The following is a 26,637-nucleotide window of genomic DNA, read 5'->3' on the forward strand; positions in this document are numbered from 1 at the left end:
GCATGGAGCACTGGGTGTTATGCACAAAGAATGAATCATGGAACACTACATCTAAAACTAATGATGTAATGTATGGGGATTAACATAAGAATAAAAAAATTAAAAAAAAAAAGAAAGTTCAGTATAAGAGATCTCATTAAAATACTTCTGTGAAGTTGAAAAATACCCATGATTCTGGAAAATGATCTAAATATTGTACATTATAGTTACTGCTATATATGCTCATGCAAACATTATAGGACAAAAAAATGCTACCAAAAAGAGAATTCAAACACATGTATTTATATTTGCTTTGCAAATACCTAATTTACATATTTAGGAAATGGACCTTAGATGGTGAAACTTCAAGCCAGGATTTATCCAACCATTCATGAGGTTCTCTCTTCGAGGTCATTAAATTGTGATCAGCAATTTGCCGAATTATCAGTGCAGCCTCTTCCACTCCTGGGGCAATTATAAGCTAAAATATATTTTTTATATGTTAGAATATAGGAAATTTTAGGAAGCAAAATATATCATTCAAAAATTGTTTGTAATTAGAAGAAAAAACCCCCAGCAGATTTTAATCTTTGAATATAATTTTAGATATAATTTATTAAAATGTCTATGTGAAATCCAGCATATTTTGTGAGGATAAGCAATTTTCTTTTCTTCTTTAAATATGATATCCTTATAGTTTTCCAATTTTTGGAGCTAAATTTCTTCACTTCCATTTTGTATTTACTAATAAATTTATTTGCAATTTGGATGTCATTAATATTTAATATTTTGGTTTTTCCAAGTTAAATTTAGTAGTTCTCAAAAATAAGAATTTAAGGGGTGCCTGGTGGCTCTGTCGGTTAGGCGTCTGCCTTCAGCTCAGGTCATGATCATGGCATGACCATGACCCCATGGCATTGGTCCCTTGATTCGTGGGGAGCCTGCTTCTCCCTCTCCCTCTGCCTGCCGCTCCCCCCTGCTTGTGCTAGTTCTCTCTGTCAAATAAATAAATAAAATCTTCAAAAAAAAAAAAAGAATTTAAAAATACAGTGCAAGATTTTTCAAAATGACATTAAAAGATAAAGGATATTTACAGACGAATTTGATGCTGTATTTAAAAAGAAAAAAGTTGGGGCGCCTGGATGGCTCAGTCAAGCGTCTGCCTTCATCTCAGGTCGTGATCCCAGTGTCCTGGGATCGAGCCCCGCATCGCGCTCCCCGCTCCACGGGGAAGCCTGCTTCTCCCTCTCCCACTCCGCCTGCTTGTGTTGTCTCTCTCTGCCAAATAAATAAATGGAATCTTTATTTATTTATTTACTTTTAAAGATTTTATTTATTTGACAGAGAGAGAAACAGTGAGAGAGGGAACACAAGCAGGGGGAGTGGGAGAGGGAGAAGCAGGCTTCCTGCTGAGCATGGAGCCCGATGCGGGGCTCGATCCCAGGACTCTGGGATCATGACCTGAGCTGAAGGCAGACGCTTAATGACTGAGCCACCCAGGTGCCCCATAATTGGAATCTTTAAAAAAAAAAAAGTTTTGTTTTTCAGATTTTATTTATTTATTTGACAGAGAGCACAAGCAGGGGAAGCGGCAGGCAGAGGGAGAGGGAGAAGTAGGCTCCCTGCCCCACAGGGCTCTATCCCAGGACGCTGGGATCATGACCTGAGCCGAAGGCAGACGCTTAACCAACTGAGCCACCCAGGCATCCCCAAAAAGAAAAAAGTTTTGATTTAGAATATTTTGGGAATTGTTCATCCAATACGGGCTTATTTGATGCTAAACTGTGTGTGTGTTAAACTTAACTCTAAAAAAAAGTTTCTTAATATCTCCTACTTCCTGTCTGTCACTTGTGTTTTCCTCCATGCCCTTCTCTCTTTTGAAATACCAGTCTTTTTCTTCTGCTTTCAGTTCTATTTTTATCTTCTTCATCTTTTAGATTCAGTATTCCTTCAACATATAGTCCATGTGGTTAGCAGGGTTTTTGTTTGTTTGTTTGTTTGTTTAAGATTTATTTATTTATTTTAGAGAGAGAGGGGAGTGGGGAACGGACAGAAGGAGAGGGAGAGAGAGTCCTAAGCAGACTCCGTGCTAAGCGAGGAGCCTGACAGGGGGCTCAATCTCAAGATCCCGAGATAATGAGTGGAGCCCAAACCAAGTGTCAGTGGCTCAACCAACTGCACCATCCAGGCACCCCAGTCCATGGATTAGCAGTTTAATGTGAATAGGGAACACTGTCCTAAAAAATCATATCTTAGAAATATAAACATCCTGTCCTGTAGTGAAAATTCAAGAAACAAAGACTGCATAAACCTCATAAAATAATTATGACAATTTTTTCTTTCACAAGATAACAAATACACAACCATTAGTACATACCTGGGGAGTACATGTATTCTAAAGGAGGATTTTCTTTAAATTATATTAAATATGTACAAAAATTTTTTTTTGAGAGTGAGCAGTGCGGGGGAGGGGCAGAGTGAGAGGGAAAGAGAGACTCTTAAGCAGGCTCCATCCCCAATGGAGTGGGGAGCTTGACTGGGGGGCTTAACTCAGGCTCAATCTCAGGACCCTGAGATCATGACCTGAGCTGAAATCAAGTCGGTTGCTTAACTGACTGAGTCACCCAGGCACCCCAAATATGTATAGAGTGCACAGAAATAACACTGTTTGATTCCAAATTAATTTTATTGCAGTTCTGGATTTTTTTTTTTTAAGATTTTATTTATTTATTAGAGAGCGAGAGAGAGAGAAACAGCATGAGAGTGGAGAGGGTCAGAGGCAGACTCCCCGCTAAGCTGGGAGCCCGATCCGGGACTCGATCCCGGGACTCCAGGATCATGACCTGAGCCGAAAGCAGTCGTTTAACCAACTGAGCCACCCAGGTGCCCCAGTTCTGGATGTTTTAAGAAGATCTGACCGTTTTATTTATTTATTTATTTATTTATTTTAAAGATTATTTATTTATTTATTTGACAGAGAGAGACACAGCGAGAGAGGGAACACAAGCAGGGGGAGTGGGAGAGGGAGAAGCATGCTTCCTGCGGAGCAGGGAGCCTGATGTGGGGCTCGATCCCAGGACCCTGGGATTATGACCTGAGCTGAAGCAGATGCTTTATGACTGAGCTACCCAGGCACCCCAGAAGATCTGACAGTTTTATTTAAATATAAAATGGCACAATTTTATGGTGATGGTAATGAATATTACCTTAATTTATTAGGGCAAGGATTCTGGAGTCATGGTTAGATTTGGGGAGATTCAGGAACCCCCTAACATTATTTTCAAAGCTTTGCATATATGTTTATCTATGCATTTTTCTACAAAAGGAGTTTATAAAAAATTTATAGAACTGTTTTTGACATTAGAATAAAATATAACACTACTAGCAGTATTTTCTTTTAGTTTAAGAAAATGTACTTAAACTTCCTAATGCTTCCTTTATGGCTAGGCTCTTCAGATGCCTGAAAAAGTTTTTTAAAAAATCCATACTGATGTGATAAGTAAGTAAGTAAAGCAACAATATACTCTAAAATAATATGAGTTTAGGGAACCCCCTTTAATGTGGTAATGTCATCAAGTCAGGAGAATAGGAGGCTTGAGTACTGCTGACATTGATAACAGAGCAAATTGGTATTTGTTTCTCAGATTCTATGGAAAAACTGACCTACTTTTAAGATTATTATGTATAACTTGAAAAGCTTTTGGAATAGTTTGATCCAGGTGGGAGCAGACTTTTGTTTGGAATGGATTGTGCCTAGGCATACTTCCTGTGTCACCCCTAAATGCCTTCCTTGGAACATGTCCTCTATGGGCCATATCACTGTACCTGAATATAGTATCGCTCACTAATATCACATAACCCATATATAGAGGAATAAAATAATTCTCTGAAGTATATTTTGCATATAACTGCTTACCATTAGCTGAAAAGAGGTTGGTTAAGTGGTGAAACCACACTTGAATGGGTAAAGGAAATAAACTTAATTTGCCATTCATTGGTAACTTTTCTAAGAATTTTATTTCAATGTTTAATATGCCTCACAGGATCAAAATGATCAGGATTCTATTTCAAATAGATCATTTGTTAATTTTCTTAACAGGTTGTACTTTGATTTAATTCTATTCAGTAGATGTTTGTTGAACATTTTTACTGTGTACAAAGCACTGTGCTGGATGCTACACATTTTTCAAAGAAAAAGGGTCTGGTTCTTACCCCCCCGGCGTGGAAGGTATATGCATGAATACATCATGCTACAATAAAGGTATGAAGTGCTCTTGCGAGAATGGGAGGAGAGATTTATCCTGAGGGCATACTTGGGGCACATTTCTTAAAGGAGGTAGTGTTTGAGCTGGGCAACAAAAGACAGAACTCTAAAGGATAGCAGTAAGAGAAAGGGGGAGACAGGCTGGGATGACATGTTTGTGCATTGGCTGAACTGTGATAGCGTGGACATATTCAGGAAATGGTGAGTAGAATGATGCTAAAGGAAGAATTACTAGGGGCCAAATCATGAAGTTTGAATCCAGTTGAATTTGATCTCTTTTGAATGAAGTAGGAAGCTACGGAAGGTCTTTTGAGCAAGAAAATTCAATTTAACAACACATATTTATCAAGAATCTACTATATACTTGGCGCTGTGCTGGATACCAGGAATCTGAAAACAAATAAACATGTTTCCTTTCTTTCAGGAGCTTACAGTTCAGGAAGTGAAATGTTCACAGCTATATTTCAGAAATGTAATTGGTGTGAATCTATATTATGCACCAAAGGAGGACGACCAGAAATAAGGAGATTAGTCAGGAAGTTGCTTTAAAACTCCAAAAGAGAGGTGAAGGCCTGAATTTGGGAAAAAGCAGTGGGAGTAGAATGGAGAGACATATTCCTTTTGTTTGGAATGGATTGTGCCTAGGCATACTTCTGTGTCATCCCTAAATGCCTTCCTTGGAACATGTCCTCTACGGGCCATATCACTGTCTCTAGAGAGACTCTGCAGCTACTAATTAGGTTACAGTAGTAATGCCGTAAACTAAGTGTGGGGAGGATGAGAAGTTGTGTTTTAGACACGCAGAGTTTGAGGCACCTGTGGGATAATCATGTGGAGATTTCCAGTAGAATGCTAGAATTATAGGTGCAGATCTTAAGAAAAGTCAGGAAAAGTTTAAGGATTATACTCAGAAATGAAAGCCAAATTTGTGGGAATTCTGAATTTATTTTTATTTTCTTAAAGATTTATTTATTTATTTATTTGCCAGAGAGAGACACAGAAAGAGAGGGAACACAAGCAGGGGGAGTGGGAAAGGGAGAAGCAGGCTTCCCGTGGAGCAGGGAGCCTGATGCGGAGCTCAATCCCAGGGCCCTGGGATCATGACCTGAGCCGAAGGCAGATGCTTAACAACTGAGCCACCCAGGCGCCCTGGGAATTCTGAATTTATTAAGGAAAGAGTATAAAGTGGTAACAGAAGAGGACTGAGCCCTGAATTTGGAGGAGTGTCTAAATTTCATAGTAGGACATTGAAAAAAGAACCAAGAAAGGACACTGGTTAGAGATCACTACAGCAGATAAAAAGAGTGTATGTTTCTTAACTGAACATTTTTGATCAATGGATATTTACTTTTATTCATATCCTGCCAAGTAGTAATTAAGAGATAAAATATGACTTTAAATTTATTAAAGGCTTTTAATTTTTCTTAAATTTATTTATTTGAGAGAGAGAGAGAGCACAAGCAGGGGGAGCAACAGAGGGAGAAGAAGCAGGCTCCCCACTGAGCAGGGAGCCTGATACAGGGCTCAATCCCAGGACCCCGGGATCATAACCTGAGCCAAAGGCAGACACTTAACCAACTGAGCCACCCAGGCACCTTTCTTTTATTTTTTATTTTTATTATTTTTTAAAGATTTTATTTATTTGACACAGAGAGAGAGGAGCACAAGCAGGGGGAGTGGCAGAGGGAGAGGGAGAAGCAGGCTCCCCACTGAGCAAGGAGCCATACACAGGGCCTGATCCCAGGACCCAGATCATGAGCAGAGCCAAAGGCAGATTCTCAACCAACTGAGCCACCCAGGTGCCCCAAGGCACCCTTCTTTTAGAACAGAAGTTGAAGTGGAAAGGATATTTATTAATTTGAAAACTGTTCTTTAAAAGGCTTTTAAGCATTTTTTAGTTTACTAATTTAATGTTTCTTTGCACTGGGCACTTGAGTTTGAGTATAATTTTGGTTTATGAAAAATACTTATAAACAAACATTTAAGAAAAGAATACCTTTACATCCAGTTCTTCTGATTTTAGCCCAAATGATATCAAAGCTGCATAAATCAGTGCTAGATGATGAAGTGTTTTTTCTGTAAGATGGTACCTAAAAAAAATTATATTATTATACTGTACTCATTTGATATCTGATTGTACCTATTAGAAGTTCATTTCATTTTCCACATTTCATGTTATGAGAATAATCTGGCTAAGTTAAAGCTGTGTGGCAGACTCAGCACTCTTTTAAGAAGATGGTTCCACCTCCATTCTTTAACAATCCAGTTGAATCTAGGGGATGCTGAGAGTGTGTTTGAGGGGAGAAGTTTAATTCATCCCCTTACTGGCTCCAGTGATGGCTATCTAACTGATCCAACTATAATACTCTGTCCCCCTGGTCAAAGTAACAAGTTCCGATATGAACACGTGACCAGAGCCAGGATAACTAGACTCCTCCCTGGTCTTTTTCTTGAACTGTTAGAAAAAACACTTTTTAAAATGATCATTATGTGATGTGATAGGGGTGTTAGCTAACCTTACAGTGGTAATCATACTGCAATATATAAATGTATCAAATCAGCATGTTGTAGACCTTAAACTTACAAAATCTTGTATGTCAATTACATCTCAATTAAAAGAACACTCTTTTTTTTTTTTCCCCTATGGTAATTAAGCAGATCAGATGTGAGTCTTGAGCTATGGGTATATACTTCTACTGCCTTTATCCACTTTAAGTACCCTAAGCAGCAAAAAGGAAATTTATTGGCTCATATTACTAAGAAGTCCAGGAGAGGACATTATTGGATCTAGGGACTCAAACCATGTCATTGAGACAAGGGCTCCTTAATTTCTTGGCTCTCCTTTCCCTTGCTAGTTTTTTTCTCAGGCAAGCTTTTTCCGTAAGAGTGGCTAACAAGAGTGGCTTACCGTGCCTACACTGCTTGTATAAACATTGTGGTTTCTGCTTAACACCTGCTTTTCTTCTTGGGAGTCTAGAATTTTGATATGTGCTAGGCAGAGGGTGCCTACCCAGCCAATCCTTACTGAAAGCTCTGGGCATTGAGTCTCTAGTGAGTTTCCCTCGTATACAACATTTTAACAAGTGTTGTCACAACTCTTCCCTGTGGAAATTAAGCACATTCTGTGTGATTCTACTAGGAGAAGATTCCTGGAAGCTTCCTTCTAGATTCCTCTGGATTTTGTTCCATGCACTTTTTCCCTTTGCTGATTTTGCTTGGTAACCATTTACTATAATAAATCATAATCATGAGTACAAGTATATGCCGAGTCCAGTGACTCCTCTTATCAAATCATCAAACCTGGGGGTAGTCTTGGGACTCCTAACACATTTTCTTAAACAGGAACTAAGGTAATTCAAGCAATTTTATTTTCTATGTTGAATTTTCCTCATTTGGTCAGTTGATTAAGAGACTTCTTAAATGTTTTATACATCTAAAAGTATAGAACTGAGATACCTAGAAGTCTGAAAATAACTACATTTTATAATAATATCTTATTGTGAATAAATAACTCTTCATATCCTGAACATAAAACTATCTCAGACTATTACATAATTGGTTTTTTTTTTTTTAATGAAAATCTGGGTAAAAATAAGTGTGAATCCCCTCTTTTTTGCTGTACTTCAATTACACCTCGGAACATAGGTGAATAGCAATCTAAAAACAACTTAAAATTTTTTTCCAAAACAGTTTTATCTATAGGATACTTCCAAGATCTTGATAAAGCTTAAATGCTTTACAAGCAAGTTCCAAGCTTAAAATGCTATACAGCCTTTACTATATCAAAAATGAAGATTTTATACCTAAATTATTATTTTTATTTTTCAATTTTGGTAGAAAGGGAAAAAAAGGTTAAATGACTTGCTAGAGGTTACTGTTAATAGAAAAAGAAATAAAAACCAAGGTGTTTGGACTCTTAAATTTTAACTTATACTTATCCCACATAATAATAATTGTATACAAAGAGCTTGGTACAGTAGGTAAACAAAAATGTAATCAAACTGGAAAGTCCGTAAAGAAAAAAATCACATATGCAATGTCAAATAAGGAAAGATCTCTATACCTTCTCTAATAACTAAATAATATATTTTTAAAAATTTTATTTATTTGAGAGAGTGAGAGAGAGCACGAGCAGGAGGAGGGGCAGAGGGAGAGGGAGAAGCAAACTCCATTCTGGGAAGGAAGCCTGACACAGGGCTCGATCCCAGGACCTCAGGGTGGTGAGCTGAAGGAAGACACTTAACCAACTGAGCCACCCAAGGCACCCCAGACTAAATAATATTTTAAGAACTTCTACTATGAGTGATTTGGTATGTGTTATGTGATACTGTAGAGATTTAAAAAAAAAAAGGAGACTAGTTTGAAATTTAGTAGGAAAGATTCATTCATTCAATCAAGGAATATTTACCAAGCATCTATCATATGAAACAATGTGCAGTGCCATGGGGCAAGTACTCCAAATGATAATACATGGCAAAATGTGGTAAATATCAAAGATGAGGAAAAGATAGAGAGCTAAGGAGTTCAAAGGATGGAGAGGTCACAATTAACTTTTGTGTGCATGAGATGGGGGTATTAAGGAAAGATAGAATAGAAAAAGTGATATTTGGATATAGGTTTTGAAAAATAGGCACAATTTCACCAGATCAAATAGTTGGAGGAAACAGAGAATATTGTAGAAAGAGAGAAATGTATCAGCAGAAGTAGAAGTGGCAAAGTAAGGACCATGTTTGTGAACCAATGAGCAATCCTTCTGACTGAAATGAAAAACAGTGAAAATTAAGCCTGAAAATATAGGTCAGGATTATATTCTAAAGACTTTGAATATTAGGGTGAATAGTATGTATGTATTCAATAGATAATAGGGAAGTCAGTGGGCTTTTTAACAGAGTGAAACAGTAAGAGCCTGGTTTTTGGAATATTAATTGAAGGTATGACAGATTATGGAGAGTAACATGGAGAGCCATGAGGTGGGAAAACGGTAGTTAACAGTCCACATAAGATCTGAACTAAGATGTTGGTAATATAAATGGAGAGAGGGGATAGATAAAAAAGAGACTAGTGGTTACATCCATAAGATATGTTTTCTAATTTCGGTGACTAAAAGAAAGGCAATGGTCATAAATAGTCAAAGGGCAGAAAAGAGGAGATACTGCTTTGGAGGGGATAGAGAATACAATGAATTCACCCTGGAACATGTTAAGTTTGAGAGCCTATAAAATATCAGGGTGGAAATATTTAATAGAAAATTAGAGATACATGTCAGGAATTTCAAAAAGCGACTCCAGCTGCAGATATAATCATTATAGGCAGAAAGATGCTGATTGAAGCTATGGCAGTGAGTAAGGTTTCTAATGGATTGAATAGAAGAAAGAAAAGAATTCAAATGTATCTGGAGACTGGGACAAGGAAGAAGAGGTAAAGAGAGAGAAAGAGTAGTTAGAGAGAAGATCAAAACTGTGAAGCGTCATGGGACTGAAGAGCTTCAAGTAAGGAAGCACTGACAACAGTCTTCAATACTTTAGAGCAGAGAAAGATAAAAATACTTTTGGAGGTGGAAGTGATCCTGAGAGACAGATTGGTACAGATGTAGGAGAAAAGCCAGACTGCAGAGAATTAAAAAAAGGAGGTGGAAGCTGTGGGTTCGTAAAATTTTAAGATGAAGGAAAGAAGGGACATATAATGATAATTTGAGCCAGTATCTTGGCATGGATTTTTTGTATTTTTTAAGTTAAGCACGTCAATGAAAGAATAGCAAGGTGCTATTTAGTTGGTAAATTTAATAAGCTTTTAGAGAGAAGTGATTTAAGAATGGCATCTTTTAACAGACAAGTCCAGAACTAAAAAGTAATAAAAAGTGAAACACTTAAAGCAGCGACTCTTAGTGAACTAGAGGAGGATGATTTGCACAGAATGCCCAGTGGAAATATATCATCTCCAAAATTCTGATTTGTTTTCCTATGGGCATGCCTCCACCTTGAAGATCCCCACTCAAAGCAAACTAGATGAACAAGTAGAAAATTTGCATAGCTACTTTTATTCAAAGAAGAGGACCAAATAACTTAAGGAATATAAACGTAACTTTGGATGAAGAAATGTTTACTTACTCTGAGTTTAATGTTTTTTTTGTATATAAGATTATCCAACAATAGCTGTACTGGAGTGATAATGCCATCAGTCTCATAATGATATTGTCTGATGCCTTCTCACAATTCAATTCTTCTAGGTCCTACCAGAAAAAAAATAAAAAGATTCACTAGGTTGAATAGTTGTTATGAAATTATTATTACCATATTTTAATAATCTATTTTATTTTTTTTTTAAGATTTTATTTATTTATTTGAGAGAGAGAGAATGAGAGACAGAGAGCACGAGCGGGAAGAGGGTCAGAGGGAGAAGCAGACCCCCTGCTGAGCAGGGAGCCCAATGTGGGACTTGATCCTGGGACTCCAGGATCATGACCTGAGCTGAAGGCAGTCGCTTAACCAACTGAGCCACCCAGGCGCCCAATAATCTATTTTATATTTTATCTATATTAATATATGTAATAACTTGAGAAGAGTCACAGGCATGGGCTTCCATTTTGTGGAAAAATTAAAATCACACTGGAAGTAATAGGGGAAAAGCTACAGTAGATATCAACCAGCAAATGATAGCTTCAGCAAGGAAGGCTCATGAATCTCCCAAAGTCCTAGATATGAAGAAAGCAGCCTATAGAATGCCCCTATTTGGGCAAAGTCCTTTATAGAAAGGGATTTGCCTACTCATAAGGGCAATATAAAATATGTTTAAAAACTCATGGGATAATCTGCACTGAATGCTTATTTAAGGAAGATGATAAAGAAGCCATCAATGGACTTCCAGGAATTGCTCTCTAATAGTCTAGAATCTTCTTTTTCCTTTAATGCAATTATTTTTTTTTCCAAAGTTACATTCTATTTTATTATGTTCTATTTAATTTAATTTAATTTAATTTAATTTAATTTTAGAGAGAGAGCACACGCAAGTGGGGTTGGCTGGGGCAGAGGGAGAGGGAAAGAATCTTAGAGAATCTTAAGCAGGCTACATGGAGCCCAACTTGGGTCTACAGTTAGTTTTTGATAGAGTGAATGATTCAGGAAGTGTCTTACTCTAACAATAAGTTAGGTAACTATGAATTAAATTTAAAAGTCTCCCAAATGGTATTTCTCCCTAAATAATTGTTTTTTAAAAAAACTTCAGGGGCACCTGGGTGGCTCAGTCAGTTAAGCATCTGCCTTTGGCTCAGGTCATGATCCCAGGGTCCTGGGATAGGGCCCCACATCAGGCTCCCTGCTCAGCTGGGCATCTGCTTCTCCCTCTCCCTCTGCTGCTCTCCCTGCTTGTGCTCTCTCGTTCATGCATGCTCTCTCTCTCAAATAAATAAATAAAATCTTTTTAAAAAGCTTTAAATATGTAAGACATGGTAACTCTTAAGAAACCCTCTAACAGAGCTTTGTGTTTCCATTATATAATTCTTATACTGTTAACATTTGCTCACAATCAGACTTCTACCTTACTATATTTGCCATTAATTTATATTCCATACCATTCAAACTTAGTTTCTGCTCCCCACTTCCACCCTAGTGAATTAATTTCTTTGTAATTTGTACTCCAATCAAGCAAACTTATCAGGGAGATTCAGTCAAGAATTTGTACATCTTAAATTTCAACTACAGGGATTTTTTTTTGAGAGAATTTTTTTTCTTGTTTTTTTAACTGGCTTACTTACAGGCAATCCCCACTTACCTCAGAGGAAATCCCGTATTACTAATCATGGATTAAAATACTACCACCTTTTAAGAAACATAGTGACTAAGATTTGATTTTTAAGGTTTTCAACACTGTAATTATTCTATAAATATATTTTAAAATAGGTCAATATTAACATTAAAGATTCCATACTTGCTTTGTCTTCTTAAAGTATGTTAAAAATTATAAGGCATTAAAGAAACTTGGTAAAAGTCATTTTCCACAGTGATGATTTTAATACTTGCTATCTATTTGCAAAGTTTTGGAAGAAAACACTAATGGGTTATAGTTAAGCTCTCTATAGTAAAGCTAATAATAAATTACATGGTTATATATATTGTACTATATTTATTTATTTATTTATTTAAAAGATTTTTATTTATTTATTTATTTGACAGAGAGAGACACAGCGAGAGAGGGAACACAAGCAGGGGGAGTGGGAGAGGGAGAAGCAGGCCTCCCGCCGAGCAGGGAGCCCGATGTGGGGCTCAATCCCAGGACCCTGGGATCATGACCTGAGCCGAAGGCAGACGCTTAACGACTGAGCCACCCAGGCGCCCCTGTACTATATTTAATTTATATTCTTTACTATATAATTTTACCTGCAAAATTATGGCAGTGTGTTCATCAACTGTCACCACCACGTAACACTCTGTACATCCAAAGAGTTTCAACGACTCACTGCAGCATCTCTCCACTAGTGTGATATTGTACCTGTAAAATACCATATTTTGGGGTGACATAATGAAATGCTAAGAAAAATTCCTTAAGAAAAGCTGTATTGTCCTCTTGCATATTAAATTATTTGAACTACTGTGCTTTTTCTTTCATACATCAATTTATTCTACTTTATAAATTTGAGGAATGAAATAATGATTTATTCAGTATATATGACAAATTAGTTGAGATGTGCATTGCCTTAGGTATTTCACTTAAAGCTTCGTAGTCCTATTTCCCATTCAATATTTAAAGCCCTTTAATTAAGAATACTCATTCTCAATATTATCAATGACCCAAAGATAGGACTATAAAATTCGCAGGAAAAAAAAGACAGATAGTGTTCATATTTGCTGGTAACAAGAGAAACGAAATTAAGATATAAATTTAGACAATAATGAAATATTTTTTCTTCACATGATTGATATATATTGCCAAAAAAGATAATATTCAGTAATTATGGTGGTGTACTATAGGGAGAGAAGTGTAACTTGACATAAACTCTCTGGAAAACTATTTCTATGTGATATAACTGCACGCTTCAATCAGAGAGAAATATGCCACGTATATAGCACAATGTTTAGCCATTTAGGATATATATACCTTTGCTAAAGTTATGAAATCAATAACTTACTTGGATTCTAGCAACCGAAGTATTTCTGGAGTATTAAGAAGTCCTTCAGATGCAAAAAACACATATGGAACCTGAATTTCCAAAAGAAATCCACCAAAACTATCCAGCAAGGTGCTTCCTAAATAAGAGAAAGTTTATAAATATTTCTCTTTTTTCTTATCCTTCAGCTCTTTCTCTTTTTTACTAAACATGAGAATAGCAAGTGTATGTTCAAGGAGTAGTACAAAAATAAAACATAGTCATTGTAAAAAATCAGAAATCAGAATAAAGAAAGGTCTGAAGAATAAAATAAAAACCATATGTTATCCTACTACCTAAAAATAAAACAGCATTAACAGAATTTACTAAAACTACTATGATACGTTAATAGGAAAATAATAAATACATCAATAGATAAATGGACAAAGAACATTAATAGGCAATTTACAAAAGAATGGCTATACAAGATCAATTCACATCTGAAAAGATATGGATAATCTAAGACATTATCTGTAATTAACTAACTATAACATAACTATAAAATATTTTATGCCTATAATTCTGTCAAAGATTTAAAAGAATAATAATACCTACTTACAGTAAAGATATTGGGGAAAAGATTCTCTTTACTTTCTGCACAAATATGAATTGAGATAGCATTTCTGGAAGGATATTTGGCAATATATAAATGTATGTATACCTTTGACCCAGCAACTCATTTTACTTCTTAGAACAAGTATACAAAAATAAATAAGACATATAAGCTACTATAAATCTTATATTACAATAGTGGAAAATTGAAGCATTGTAAATGCTCCAAATAAGGAATTGGTTGAATCAATTAAGTTCATCTTTTTTTTTTTTTTAAGATTTTATTTATTTGTCAGAGAGAGAGAGAGAGCATAAGCAGGAGGAGTGGCAGGCAGAGGGAGAAGCAGGGAGCCCAATGCAGGACTTGATCCCAGGACCCTGGGATCATGACCTGAGCCGAAGGCAGTTGCTTAACCAACTGAGCCACCCAGGCGTCCCCAATTAAGTTCATCTTTGAGAGAATGGAAGGAGCCTCTACATATAAACTGGGATATTTATCTTTTATCTTTTGGGGGACCCTTATTTAATCAATTTAACATTTAATTTCATATATCAAAGATTCCAAAGTAATCATTATGGTGACCGTATTTTTAGAATTGAATTGGAATATCTCAGAATTCAAAACTTCCCACTCAGACTTGAGGTGGACAGAAAATAACTCAAGGCAAGTATTGAAAGGGATGCACTGGGACTAAAAATGTACAGGCTTTTTAATTTAATGGATGTGAGAATTCACAACCTGAGTCATGTGAAGTGTTGCTGAGAAGTACAAAGAAACTGAATGATATACAAAGTGGTTTTAAACTCTTTTCGAAGTGTTTATGTATAATTTTTTTTGGCACATTAAGTTTTCTGAATCAGTCAACATACTACGACAGAATTTTCCCCTAAAATTCAATAAAAAATACTACTGCATAGAAGTATCAGGTGAAGATTCGATATAATTGTAATAGATTGTGCTATTATAAGTAAAATTTAGAAGGTAAAGGGATGAAGACAAATATAACCAGTAAACCTTACTTTACAAATGAGGAATGAGAGGTAAGGGGTAAAGAACTGGCCCAAGGTCACATGGAGTGCTGAGGTTAGAGTTTGAACTCAAGTCCTCTAATGCCATTGCTCATTCTCTTTCCACAGATCAGAAGCAGAAAACAATTTCCATTCTACTACAACAAAAGGATTTAGTTTATATCCTTACTCTTTAAAACTGTGTCTGGAAGAATCACTTTGAAGACCTTGTGAGGAATATTCAATTTCTCGCAGTGTTTAGTCCAACAAGAGTTTTCTACAAAATTGTATTCCACCACAAATGAGAAGTTACTCCAGGGGAAATCTGATCCAATATATTGATTATGTACAACTACACAGGAACTTGTACTGAAAACAAAATAAAGCCAAGAAAATAGAATTATATTTGTGTCATTATTGGGAGGCCAAAAGATGACTGTCTTTGGCTATTTTATTCTTCTCTAGTCTGTGCCTACTTATCTTGGAAAGGCACTCATGTATTTTCTGTTGATTTGTTCTCCAATTGTGCTAATTCCCTTTTATCTTTCTTTTTGATGGTCATCCATTTTTTTAAAAATTTTAAAGATTTTTTAAAAAGATTTTATTTATTTATTCTAGAGAGAGAGCCAGCCCAAAAGGGAAAGGGGCAGAGGGACAAGCAGGCTCCCCACTGAGCAGGGAGCCCTACGATGAGGGATGAGGATGATGATGATGATAATGATGACGATGATGACATGGGGCTTGATCCCAGGACCCTGGGATCATGACCTGAGCCAAAGGCAGACATTTAACCAACTGAGCTACCCAGGTGCCCCTTTTAAGATTTTATTTTTAAGTCATCTCTACATCCAATGTGGGGCTCAAACTCACAACCCCGAGATCAAGAGTTGTGTGCTCTTCCAACTGAGCCAGCCAGGTGCCCCTATGGTCATGTATTTTTTAAAAAAACAGGATCTAAAAAACTGTGGACTACTTCACATTCTCAAATGCAAGGGACCCTAATTTTATTAACTGAGTCCTATCAATAACAGACAAGTCACTGTGAGAATTCATTTTCTTACACATGTGAGGTTTCATCTTTGAGGATCTACATAAGAGAATATTATCTGACAACTTTGAAATGATTTTTCTTTTTCTCAATGAGCTTCATAGGTGATTTAGCAACAACAAAAAACAGATACTTAAATATCATAAGTTTATCTTTCCTATCTTCAAATTCCATATAATAGCACTTATTGGAATGAAAATTCTCTACTGCTGCTTTCTATTTAGAGCAATCTAGATAGATAATAGACATAAGTTAAATGCTTTTATGGGCTTCTATTTGATTTACAACTTCTCTTTTTATTATCTGGATCCCAATATTAGAAATAAAAATTTCTACATAAAATAAGGCAAAATAAAAACATTTTTAGACAAGTCAACACTAAATTTTATTATTAGCATGCTCGCACCAAAAGAATTTCTAAAGAATGTACTTCAGGAAGAAGGAAAGAAAGAAGATATAAGAAACAATGCTGAGCAAAAAAAACCCAAAACTGGTATAAACAAGGGTAAATCTAAATGGGTACTTCCTGTCCTAACAGTAACACTGATAATGATAAGTTGGGGATATTAAAGCAAGACTGAACTAAAATTCTGGACAACAATAATAGATAATACACAAGGCAATGACCTGAGTTCAAGTATTCTAATGTAAAACACTTTTCAGGAAGAGGAGAGATACATTGATTCATTTCAGGTTTTATTAAACCTTTTAAAAAGTTAAATTCCAGGAGAAATTGTGCTTTTCCTGTGGAACTGGTATGCTTATTCCCCATAGGTGAAGAAATACATTTTTACCCATTTAAAACACCTTCAGATTCCACAAAATCTTTCCTTCTGTTTGAATGTAAGACAGTCAATGTTAAACCTGTTGGGAAAAAAAAGAGTAATACAAAAAGTGTTTTTCAGTGTTTTGTTCATATATAATTTTTAGGTGTTCATATATTTCACTATCATAAAAAATGAACTGAAGACCTTGAACAAGGAAACTGCTTAAAATACAATTTGCTGGATTATTTTTCTGTCTGTGGGTGTCCGAAAGTTTGAAGCATGGGCAATATTTCTGTTGTGTGTATATGTTTTATATGTATAAGCATGGAAATTCTGAATTTATTATGTAAAATAATAAAATGTATCAAAATCTTAATTTTAAAGTAGCCAAATTAAACACTCATCAATTCTGTGCATTTAATTTTACTTTGCTAAAAATCATGGTTGATTTTACCTTTTTTCTCTAGTCAAAAATTTAAGTACATAACTAAATAGCAAGTGACTACATTTTGATGTTGTTTTTTCCCTTCTACTGGCTGTATAAGAAGTAGAAGACCTACTGGGTGCCATCTGCTCCTTAGAGTCACTTCTGCTTCTTAATTGTAATTTAAGTTTCTTATGTTACCGATTTTTTAACAAAATAGATTTCAAAAAATTCTGTAGCCACACATATAGTTTATTTTTGGTAGACATCACTGGTTTAAGAATAACTGATTCTAGTTAAAATAAATTTTACTCTCGATTGGTGTATGTTTGTCAGTTGTAAAGTTGACAAAGGCATGATGTGATAATGACAGAGTAATGCTTAATAATTTAATGTTTACTTGGCTTGATATGACAATAGTTTTGGTAGCAATAAGAAGAGGATGAGTAGTATTTCTCTTTTGTATATAAATTTATAAAGTCATATTATTATTATTATTTTAAAAGATTTTATTTTTAAGCAATCTCTACACCCAACGTGGGGTTCAAACTCACAATGCTCAGATCAAGAGTCGCATGGTCCACCGACTGAACCAGTCAGGTACCCCAAGCTCATACTATTTAAAACTTAATCTCTTTAGCTGATTTGTTTTAGCTGTAATCTCAAAGCAGATTACTTGCTAAATGCATTACTAGGATCTTGCAAGCAGAGAAGATGAAACCACATTTCTACTTTCTAACCCTAGACAGAAAAAAAAGGCCTCACTCCTAGACACAGAGGATAGCTGCTTGTTAAAAGATAGGAAACACATTTTTTTTTCAGCTTAGAGTCAAATATTTTTGTGTCAGTTTCAACCTTGTTGAAATAAAATAGCAGAGTAGTGATGATATAATCCCCAAAGCCGAAAGAAATAGAATGTTCAGCATGAAGCCTATATAAGAAGTAATATATACAATAATAATTTGTCCATGTGTCTTAAGCACATCAAAGGAAAAGATGCCCCATTAAGTAGGTCTAAGTATTCTTCTCTGTGGGGCAGGCATATTTCCTCAGCCTCTTCACAAAAGTATTACCTCAGTTACCCAAATTCCTGTTTCTTAATGCTACATTGCTCAGCACTTTCTTAATTAAAAAAAAAAAGTTTTCAGTTACCCTGATTCCAGACAGGTGTGGCAAGTACAGCCTCACAATTGTTAACTACTACTTTAACATTTTGGTACTAGTAAAATCTTGTGAATTTGGTGGATAAAACCTCATCTTCCCAGGCCCGGAAAACTGGATGAAATAATAAGATCCAGGCTGGCAAATCTGGACTCTAGACACATGATAATGTCTAGAAATAGCACCTTATAAAGTTCGACTGCAAAAAGTCTTCCATTCTCACATTGCTATAATTTAATAGTTAATTTTGCTAAGTGCACTGATAAGCAGACGTTTGTAATATTTGTATATAGTTCAGTTCAATCTTTTTCACTAGTCTCAGTCTACTAGGTATACAGAGAGGCATTCATTAGTTCAGTTATTCAATTCATTTACATAAAGTCCCTTCTATATTCCAGGCATTTTTGTGGATGCTGGTAATACAAATTAGGGCATGGTCCTTACCCTCCAGAAAGTGACATGCTAGTGAGGAAAACAGACAATAGAATCTCAGTTGTTATAGCCTAGGATGGTAAGTAGGGCCTTGGAAGTATGCACATAATACACTAAGAGCACAAGGGAAAGCATTTATTTATTTATTTATTCATTCATTCATTCATTTTTTTAAAGATTTTATTTATTTATTTATTTGAGAGAGAGAAACAGCATGGGAGGGGAGAGGGTCAGAGGGAGAAGCAGGCTCCCCGCTGAGCTGGGAGCCCAATGTGCGACTCGATCCCAGGACTCCGGGACCATGACCTGAGCCAAAGGCAGTTGCTTAACCAACTGAGCCACCCAGGCGCCCTAGGGAAAGCATTTAAATCAAGGCTTCCTGAACAAATGCGAAGCCAGAGGAAACTCTGGTGGAGGTCCGAAGCGGTCCTGTTTTAACTAATTTTTAAAGGATGTGTAGGAGTTAGCTGCTAAAGAAGGGAGAAGAGCACTATGTAGCAGAAACAGGAGGTGTAAAGGCATGGAGATGAGAAATAGCATGATAAACAGTTTGGTAGGGTTACAGCAAAGATATATTTGGAGATGGCCAAAGATGCAATTTATGGAGGGAAGAGAAATAGTAAACAAAGGGTGACATAGGTTGAGGATGGTATTTTATTTTTAATACTGGAGTGCTTAAAGATTAAGGGAGAGTCACTGGAGAGGAAGGTTGGGCGAGGAAATAACTGATGGGAACACACTGATGCGGGAAGAGATGGGATCTAAAGCAGAAGTGAGAAATTGTTTTTCGAAGGGAGGAGGTTTACCTCCCTTATAAAGAAAGGAGGAAAAGATAAAAGAATAAAAGAAATGAAGGTAAGTTTGTAGATGGTAAGGTTGTAAGATGAAAGGTTGTTAAGAGATATTGAGAGCCGGGGCACCTGGGTGGCTCAGATGGTTGAGCGTCTGCCTTCAGCTCAGGTCATGGTCCCGGGGTTCTGGGATCGAGTCCCGCATTGGGCTCCCTGCTAGGCGGGGAGCCTGCTTCTCCCTCTGCCTCTGTCTCTCTCCCTCTCTCTCTGACTTTCATGAATAAATAAATAAAACATTAAAAAAAAAAAAAGAGGTATTGAGAGCCCATACAAGGTCAGAGAAGTTAAGTTTGTAGTGGTACTAAACTATCTGATTTTCTCTAATAATGCTCAGGAGCTCAGGTATAGGAACAGAGAGGTTAAACGTCTTGATGGATTCAGAGCTGAGATTTAAATGGAAGGTACAGTAGAAGGACAAGACTGATTAAAGTCATGGGCACATCACCAAGCCTGGAAAGAGAAAAATGTGAAACAAAAAAGGAGTTGATTGATTACAGATCTCTAAGTTGTTGAACATCATGGAAGAGGTAAGATAGCTGTGGACAGAGAGCAGTGTGTCAGAGTTTAAAGTTCAGAAGTAGCACAGCTCTGCATTATTACAAGGTTAATGGCATAGCCAAGGAGTGAATATCATTTCTCCTGTGGAGGCCAATGAAACTATAAGGTCAGGGTACTGAATGAGCCATTCACATTAAAGACACCTAGGATAATGGCAGGACTAGGAGTGAAAAGAATACCATGAACCAGGTGCACAACTGTCCATGGATGATGGGGAATGTTTGAGTGGCTACTAGATGATGGCAATATGGAGTCGTAGCGAATGGTGTAGCAATATGGCCTAGCCTCAGAGGATAGAGAAATAATAATATTTTGGAAAGGATAATGAAAAGCAAGAAATGGCCCTTTCAATCCTATGATATATATATCATATATAAGAGGGAGAGAATTATCAGCTTCTATATGAAAGGGATACAGGGGAAGCTGTATCATCTGCGAAAAGCTGGGTTCACTTAAGACAAGGAGATAAAAAAAGGAAAATAGTTTACATATAAGCAAGGGGTTCCATGGCACAGGGTGGAAAGGGTTGGCAGAGGGGGCAATAGTTGGTAGAAGAGTTGAAGAATGACACTAGAACAAGACAGACCTTGGTTCAAATCCTGAGTCCCTCACTTACCACCTGTGAGGTGCGGCATGTTACAACACCTTTATGAACTTTAGTTTCTTTATTTGTAAAACTGATTTATAGAGTTGTTGTAATATACAGAATCATTTAGCAACTAGTAGTCAATCAATAAAATGTGTCAATTGATAATAATATACACAAAAGTACATATAATGTACATATAAGTACATTATAGGATATTTATATTGCACACCTAAAGTCCAGATTTATTTAAAAACTGGTTAGATTCCACTGAGTTATATACTTTTAAAGAATGAATTTCATTATTATATCTTAATTTAAAAACTTAGATCACTACATTTTTATATGTTCCAAACATCTGTTATCAAATGAAGCATAATTTAAAACTCCCTACCTTCCATTTTGTTAAGGATTTTAATGAGTAAATGTTTTTCACCATCTGAGTCCATTCTTACTATAATCAGCACCTGATCAAAAATAAGAATTTCATATATCTCTGAATTATTCTTTTTCATAGTTTTGCTACTGTGACAAAATAACAAGCTTGATTGGTTACATGAAACTATTGGCAAAAAGATTACCAAGTAAATATTTGTGCTGTAAAAGATGTCAGTGCTTAAACACAAAGGAATAAATTCTGGTAAGATCAAATATCAATGAGGAAAATATTCTGAAGTGGGGCATTCTTAGCATCCGTGTACTCCCATATGGGTGACTGTATACATAAATTGTCTCTACCTGCATTGTTAGCGTAAATTCAACCCAGACAAGTTTGAATTGATTGGAAAAAAAACCAATGATTTGTTGCTATACTTTCCTAGTTATCATTATAGCTTTTTTTGGTGGTGGCGGGGAGAGGACAACAAATAAATTCCAATTCTTAAATTTCTTACTGATTATTTTACTTTATTTTAACGACAAGCAAGTTATCTAAGTAACCACAGAGTTGGAGATAAAGACACAGGAGGGACAAAGAAAAAAAGAAGAAAAAGGCCAAATTTATATCCAGATTTAGCGTAAAGCACTTGAAAAGTTTTCTGGTTTGAAAACATTTAAGAAAGTATTTCCTCTTAAGTCTTTATCAATGTAACCTTCATACGCTTGAGGTAGGGTGGACAAAAATTTCCAATATAATCCAAAGCATAAGCTAAATGCTTTTTTTTTTTTTTATAGAATCATATAAGATGAGATTCTGGCTTAATATTAAAAATAAATTATTGTAGTTCTGTTATTTGGTATATGTTCAGGAACTTAGATGTACCAGACAACAGTTTTGAAATTTGGAGAGCCAATCCATAGAAAACTGCGTATAATAAAAATTAAAGTATTTTTAAATTCAAGATACATGAACAATGATGCAAATCATCCTTTCTCTGTGTCTGATTCTGTTTTGTTAACTTACTTAAGGAGAAAACCATCAAGGGACCAAATAGTCTAGACTATTTCATAATTTCTGAGTTAAATGCAAAAATTTCTTACATACAATTCTTGTTTAAGCTGATTACCGTTATCTGCTTTATTCCAGCATTTACCTTAATCTGTTGCTCACTTTGCATCCAATTTAGTATCTGACATTGCAGTTCTTGTATCTTGTAGTTGGTTTCAGGCTTTTTTTCCCTAATAAACTGTACAATCTCCAGCTGTCTCCAAATGTCATCCAAATAGGAGCCTAAAATGCTTCTGTAGATATCTTTTGCATTTGACAAATATCCTGTTAAAAACAAAAGCAGGGGGGAAAGGCATATCTTTTTGTTCTTTGAGAAACTCCATGAGTCATAACAGAGTTAATCGTTTTCCGATTTTGATCAAAGATATTGACTAATGAAAACCTTTAAACTGAGTGAAGCTGAAAAATATGTACCAAATGTCTTCTTTTAAGCTACATAATGACATACTCTATATATCCTCTGAATATATCCCATCTTTTCCTGCCTTCTGGCTTGATCTACACTTACATGCAAGTCGTATGGAAATGCCACTTCACTGGAATTTTCTTGGTATTTTATCTATAAAGCTTTTGTACTTGATTTCTTATTTATGTATATGACAATCTCATTAGTCTATAAACTCTTGGGATATAATCCATGATATTTATGCATAATTCACTTATATAGCTGCTAAAACAGCAGAGCCTAAATTCAGACTCACTAAAGCAGTTTCTAAACACAGAATCCTGAGACCAATCCCTGCAAGTTCATATTCAATAAATCTAGACTTTCCCAGGGATTTCTGCCTAAAAGCTCTTCCTGATTCTCTAGACCTAATCTTCTGAAAGAGAAGCCTAATCCAGTAGCATCCCTGTTTCAATAGCTCCTTATCATCTACAGAATAAGGTCTGAACTCTTTTGTGCAGTTTAAAAGGCTATTCATGATTTGTCTCTTTGTTATGTCTTCAGGCTTAGTTCCTATTCCTTTCTACCTTATACTCTTCGATTTAGCTATATGCAGCACACCCACTGGGTCATTCTTCTGGGCTCTCAATTCTGCTTATAAGACCCTTTTACACTTTATTTATTTGGCAAACTCCTACTTGTTTTTAAACAAATATTCAGCTTTAAGTTAACAGTCTCCATCCTTTGTGCCATAGTACATATTGTTGCTATAATATCCATTACACAATACTGAATTTATTTCTGGGTTAAAGCTCAGAAGTGAAACTCTATACCTTTAATCTTGAAACTCATTAACTTGCTAGCTTGGGAGAGGTAGCAAACTAGAAACTGGGAGAAAAATACAGAATTCTGGAAGGCAGCAGGGCAGACAGCCAGACCCCCATGGACCTTTCTTTCTCTGACACTATGCAGAGAAAAAGAAAAGAGGACAAACTAACTAACTCTTTGATTTTGAGAGGTTTAGAGGAGTGAGAAATCTCTCCACTAAAAATGTCCAAGGTGGCTAGGTTATTCCTTATGGCTTGGTATGTAGGGCTTAAGAAGTTCGTTTTCCAACGAGGATTTTACTTTCATAGTATTCCTCAAGGTAGCCAAATAGCAATGTCCAAGTTTGATTTGGTGAAAGTACTTCTTTGAGGAGTAAAAATTATTCAGCCCAAGTACATGGTTCTTAATGGTCTCACCTTATCCTAGGGTAGACTGTAAGAGTACTTAAAGGTGAATATATCTCAAGCAATCCTCCATAAATATTATTTCTCTAATTCTAGCTCTCTAATACTAATAAGTATTAAGCAGCAGCGAGTCACAATGCACTTTTTTTTTTTTTAAGATTTTATTTATTTATTTGACAGAGAGAGAGAGATAGCAAGGGCAGGAACACAAGCAGGGGGAGTGGGAGAGGGAGAAGCAGGCTTCCCGACAAGCAGGGAGCCCGATGCAGGGCTCGATTCCAGGACTCCGGGATCATGACCTGAGCCGAAGGCAGACGCTTAACAACTGAGCCACCCAGGCGCCCCCACAATGTACTCTCTTTACAGCACTGGGAGCTCAGGTAGTCTAGATTCTGACATTCTGCCTTACACTATGCTTTAACAATCAGCTTAGCTTTTGATAGAACTGATGATTTTTTATGGAAGCTGAAAAGACAGGTGACGAAATAGAAGGGCATGTAATACTACACCCTTATACCAATTCCAGGTACTGTAAACTAGGGCGAGAGCCCCCAATCCATACTTGATGGAGATGGAGGTAAAACAACCCAATCAGCATCAACACCCAAGTGGTTTAATTGGAGAGAAAAGGAAAAACACCATGTTGGGCTTTCTAAAGGTAGCTGTAATTTAGTTATAATACTTGGCCAGATAATACTAATATAATGCTTGGCCAAATATAACTCCCAGTGCCGTAAAGGGAGTATAGTTGTAATTCACTGCTGCTCAGTACTTATCAAAACCTTGGATTAGAGAAATACTTGTCTGGGTCACAGATAAAACAAAACCTCTGGGTCACAGATCAGAGCAAAATTATTTTCACTTTATATTTTAAATAGGTTCTAGAAATTCTAAATTATGAAACAATCCTATAAGCATACCATTACTAAACAAGTCTAAATAATCCTGCATTAAGGAGCCTCAAGCAGTAATGTACTGAGACAGATATTTAAATGATTTTCATAGTTTAGAAAAAATTTCTAAAATCTTTAAATTTTCCAATGTATTCAAAATAGTTTGATTTTTATTCCTCCAGTAATTCATATCCTAATTTACAGACAAAACTAAAAAAGAAATTGCAAAATATCTTACTACTAATAATTTGGTTATATTAGTTATGTATATTCACCTAGCAAAGATTCAAAGCCACAAACATTCAATGAAGACCTAAAACGTACATGGCAAAATATCACCTTACATTAAAAAGTCGTGCATGACAATGATTATACAATCAAATCTGTTTAAGGCATTATGACTCTATAATTCAGGCCTAGATTAGAGAATCCTAAACCTATTTTTCTAAGTGATGATATTTGTTACAAATGATTTCTTTTAAAGAATACAGGCAGAATAAAAATATATATTCTATTATAATTATGTCAAAATGTACATAATGTTTAATGCAGAAGTAAAAGAGGCTACATCATTTCTTATAATTTCTTTTTCAGAAAAGTAAAAGTTATTTCAGATGAAATATTTCAATAGGAAGAAAAGGGGAAATAAAAATTTCCCCCACTAACCCAACGCTGTGTCCAAGCTACATGTTAAAAGGACATCTCTAATTGTTACCAGAAGATGTAAGAGAGCAGCATGCTTGAACGTCATTTCTTTTTCATCATTTGTACCTAAGCAAGCAGAAACATATTTAAAAACATAAGATACACATCAGAATTTTTGAATGTGTATCAGAATGCTTAACAATAATAGCTAACATTCATTATCAGGTACTTACTATGTGCCAGGCTGTATGTAAGCTGGTTATTTCACTGAATCTATAATGATAACCCTGTCAGACAAGTTTATTATGAGCCTCATTTTTTGGATGAGGAAATAGTCTGAACAAGGTTAAGTAACTGTCCAAGGTCAATATGTGAATAAATGGTGGAGCTGGCATTCAAACCCAGATGGCTAACCTCAGTGTTCATACTCTTGTTGCTTTCCCACTTAGGAAAAAAGATCAGTGATTCCCAGTTATAAAACAAGAAGAAAATTAAACTCATAACTTGCCAACTGGTGAAGATAAAGATGGGTGATCATAACATAAAGCAATACCTTAAAATGAAGGTAGAGACACCTGGGAATAATTGTCCAAAGATATGACTCAAACAAGGGATGTATTCACAGGGACAGGCCAATTGTCTACTTAATGTGTTCCATGTAGTTCTAGAGCTTTTTCAAGATGACAGATTGGATTTTACCATGTGCAAAAGTGAAACCAAGAAGATAGGAATCTAGGCCCATTGCCCCAAATCAACCAGAAAAGCTCTACTTTTCTGTTTTATATAGTGGGATCCCATGAAATATTTATTTGTACAAAATGTTCTGCTAAAAAGTTTGAAACTGCTCATCTAATCAATCAATAAAGATCAAGGCAAATATGAAGTAGTCACTGGGAACCAAGAGGCAACAGGAGAACCATTTCTGGGTAGTATATCCAGCCCCTGTAAGACTTGTGGTAACAAGTCAATCATGACCTGGAAGGGATGAGAGCAGAGCAGAGAAACCAGATTTGGTACCATTTTTCTTCTTTCTTTAGGAGAACATTTCTGAACATCTCTCATAGATTTATTTATTTGAGAGAGAGAGAGAGTGGGGGGAGGGGTAGAGGGAGAAGGAGAGAGAGAACCCTCAAGCAGACTCCCAGCTGAGTGCAGAGCTAGATGCAGGGCTCAATCCCAGGACTCTGAGATCATGACCTGAGCCGAAATCAAGAGTTGGTTGCTCAACTGACTGAGCCACCCAGGCACCCCTTCTTTCAGTATTTT

At 36.0% G+C, this 26,637-nt stretch overlaps 2 protein-coding genes across 2 annotated transcripts in view; one reads left to right on the forward strand and one right to left on the reverse strand.

The window, feature by feature from the left end:
• GNG10 (G protein subunit gamma 10) overlaps nt 1-15,342 on the forward strand; it is a 35,957-nt gene extending 20,615 nt beyond the window's left edge. The window contains exon 3 of the mRNA XM_081803372.1: nt 15,072-15,342. The gene's annotated coding sequence lies outside the window, so the exon portion shown is untranslated. The remainder of the gene's footprint in view (nt 1-15,071) is intronic.
• SHOC1 (shortage in chiasmata 1) overlaps nt 1-26,637 on the reverse strand; it is an 80,862-nt gene that overhangs the window by 8,590 nt on the left and 45,635 nt on the right. Inside the window, exons 14-23 of the mRNA XM_081804084.1 lie at nt 25,393-25,497; nt 22,302-22,480; nt 21,164-21,236; nt 16,785-16,854; nt 15,133-15,311; nt 13,365-13,482; nt 12,616-12,727; nt 10,351-10,472; nt 6,240-6,333; nt 329-460 (exon numbers count right to left, since the gene is read on the reverse strand). Coding sequence (XP_081660210.1) covers nt 329-460; nt 6,240-6,333; nt 10,351-10,472; nt 12,616-12,727; nt 13,365-13,482; nt 15,133-15,311; nt 16,785-16,854; nt 21,164-21,236; nt 22,302-22,480; nt 25,393-25,497 — 1,184 coding nt within the window. The remainder of the gene's footprint in view (nt 1-328; nt 461-6,239; nt 6,334-10,350; nt 10,473-12,615; nt 12,728-13,364; nt 13,483-15,132; nt 15,312-16,784; nt 16,855-21,163; nt 21,237-22,301; nt 22,481-25,392; nt 25,498-26,637) is intronic.

The sequence above is a fragment of the Leptonychotes weddellii genome, chromosome 14 (assembly GCF_054177405.1).
Source record: "Leptonychotes weddellii isolate Sample4059 chromosome 14, ASM5417740v2, whole genome shotgun sequence".
Taxonomy (NCBI): Eukaryota; Metazoa; Chordata; class Mammalia; order Carnivora; family Phocidae; genus Leptonychotes; species Leptonychotes weddellii.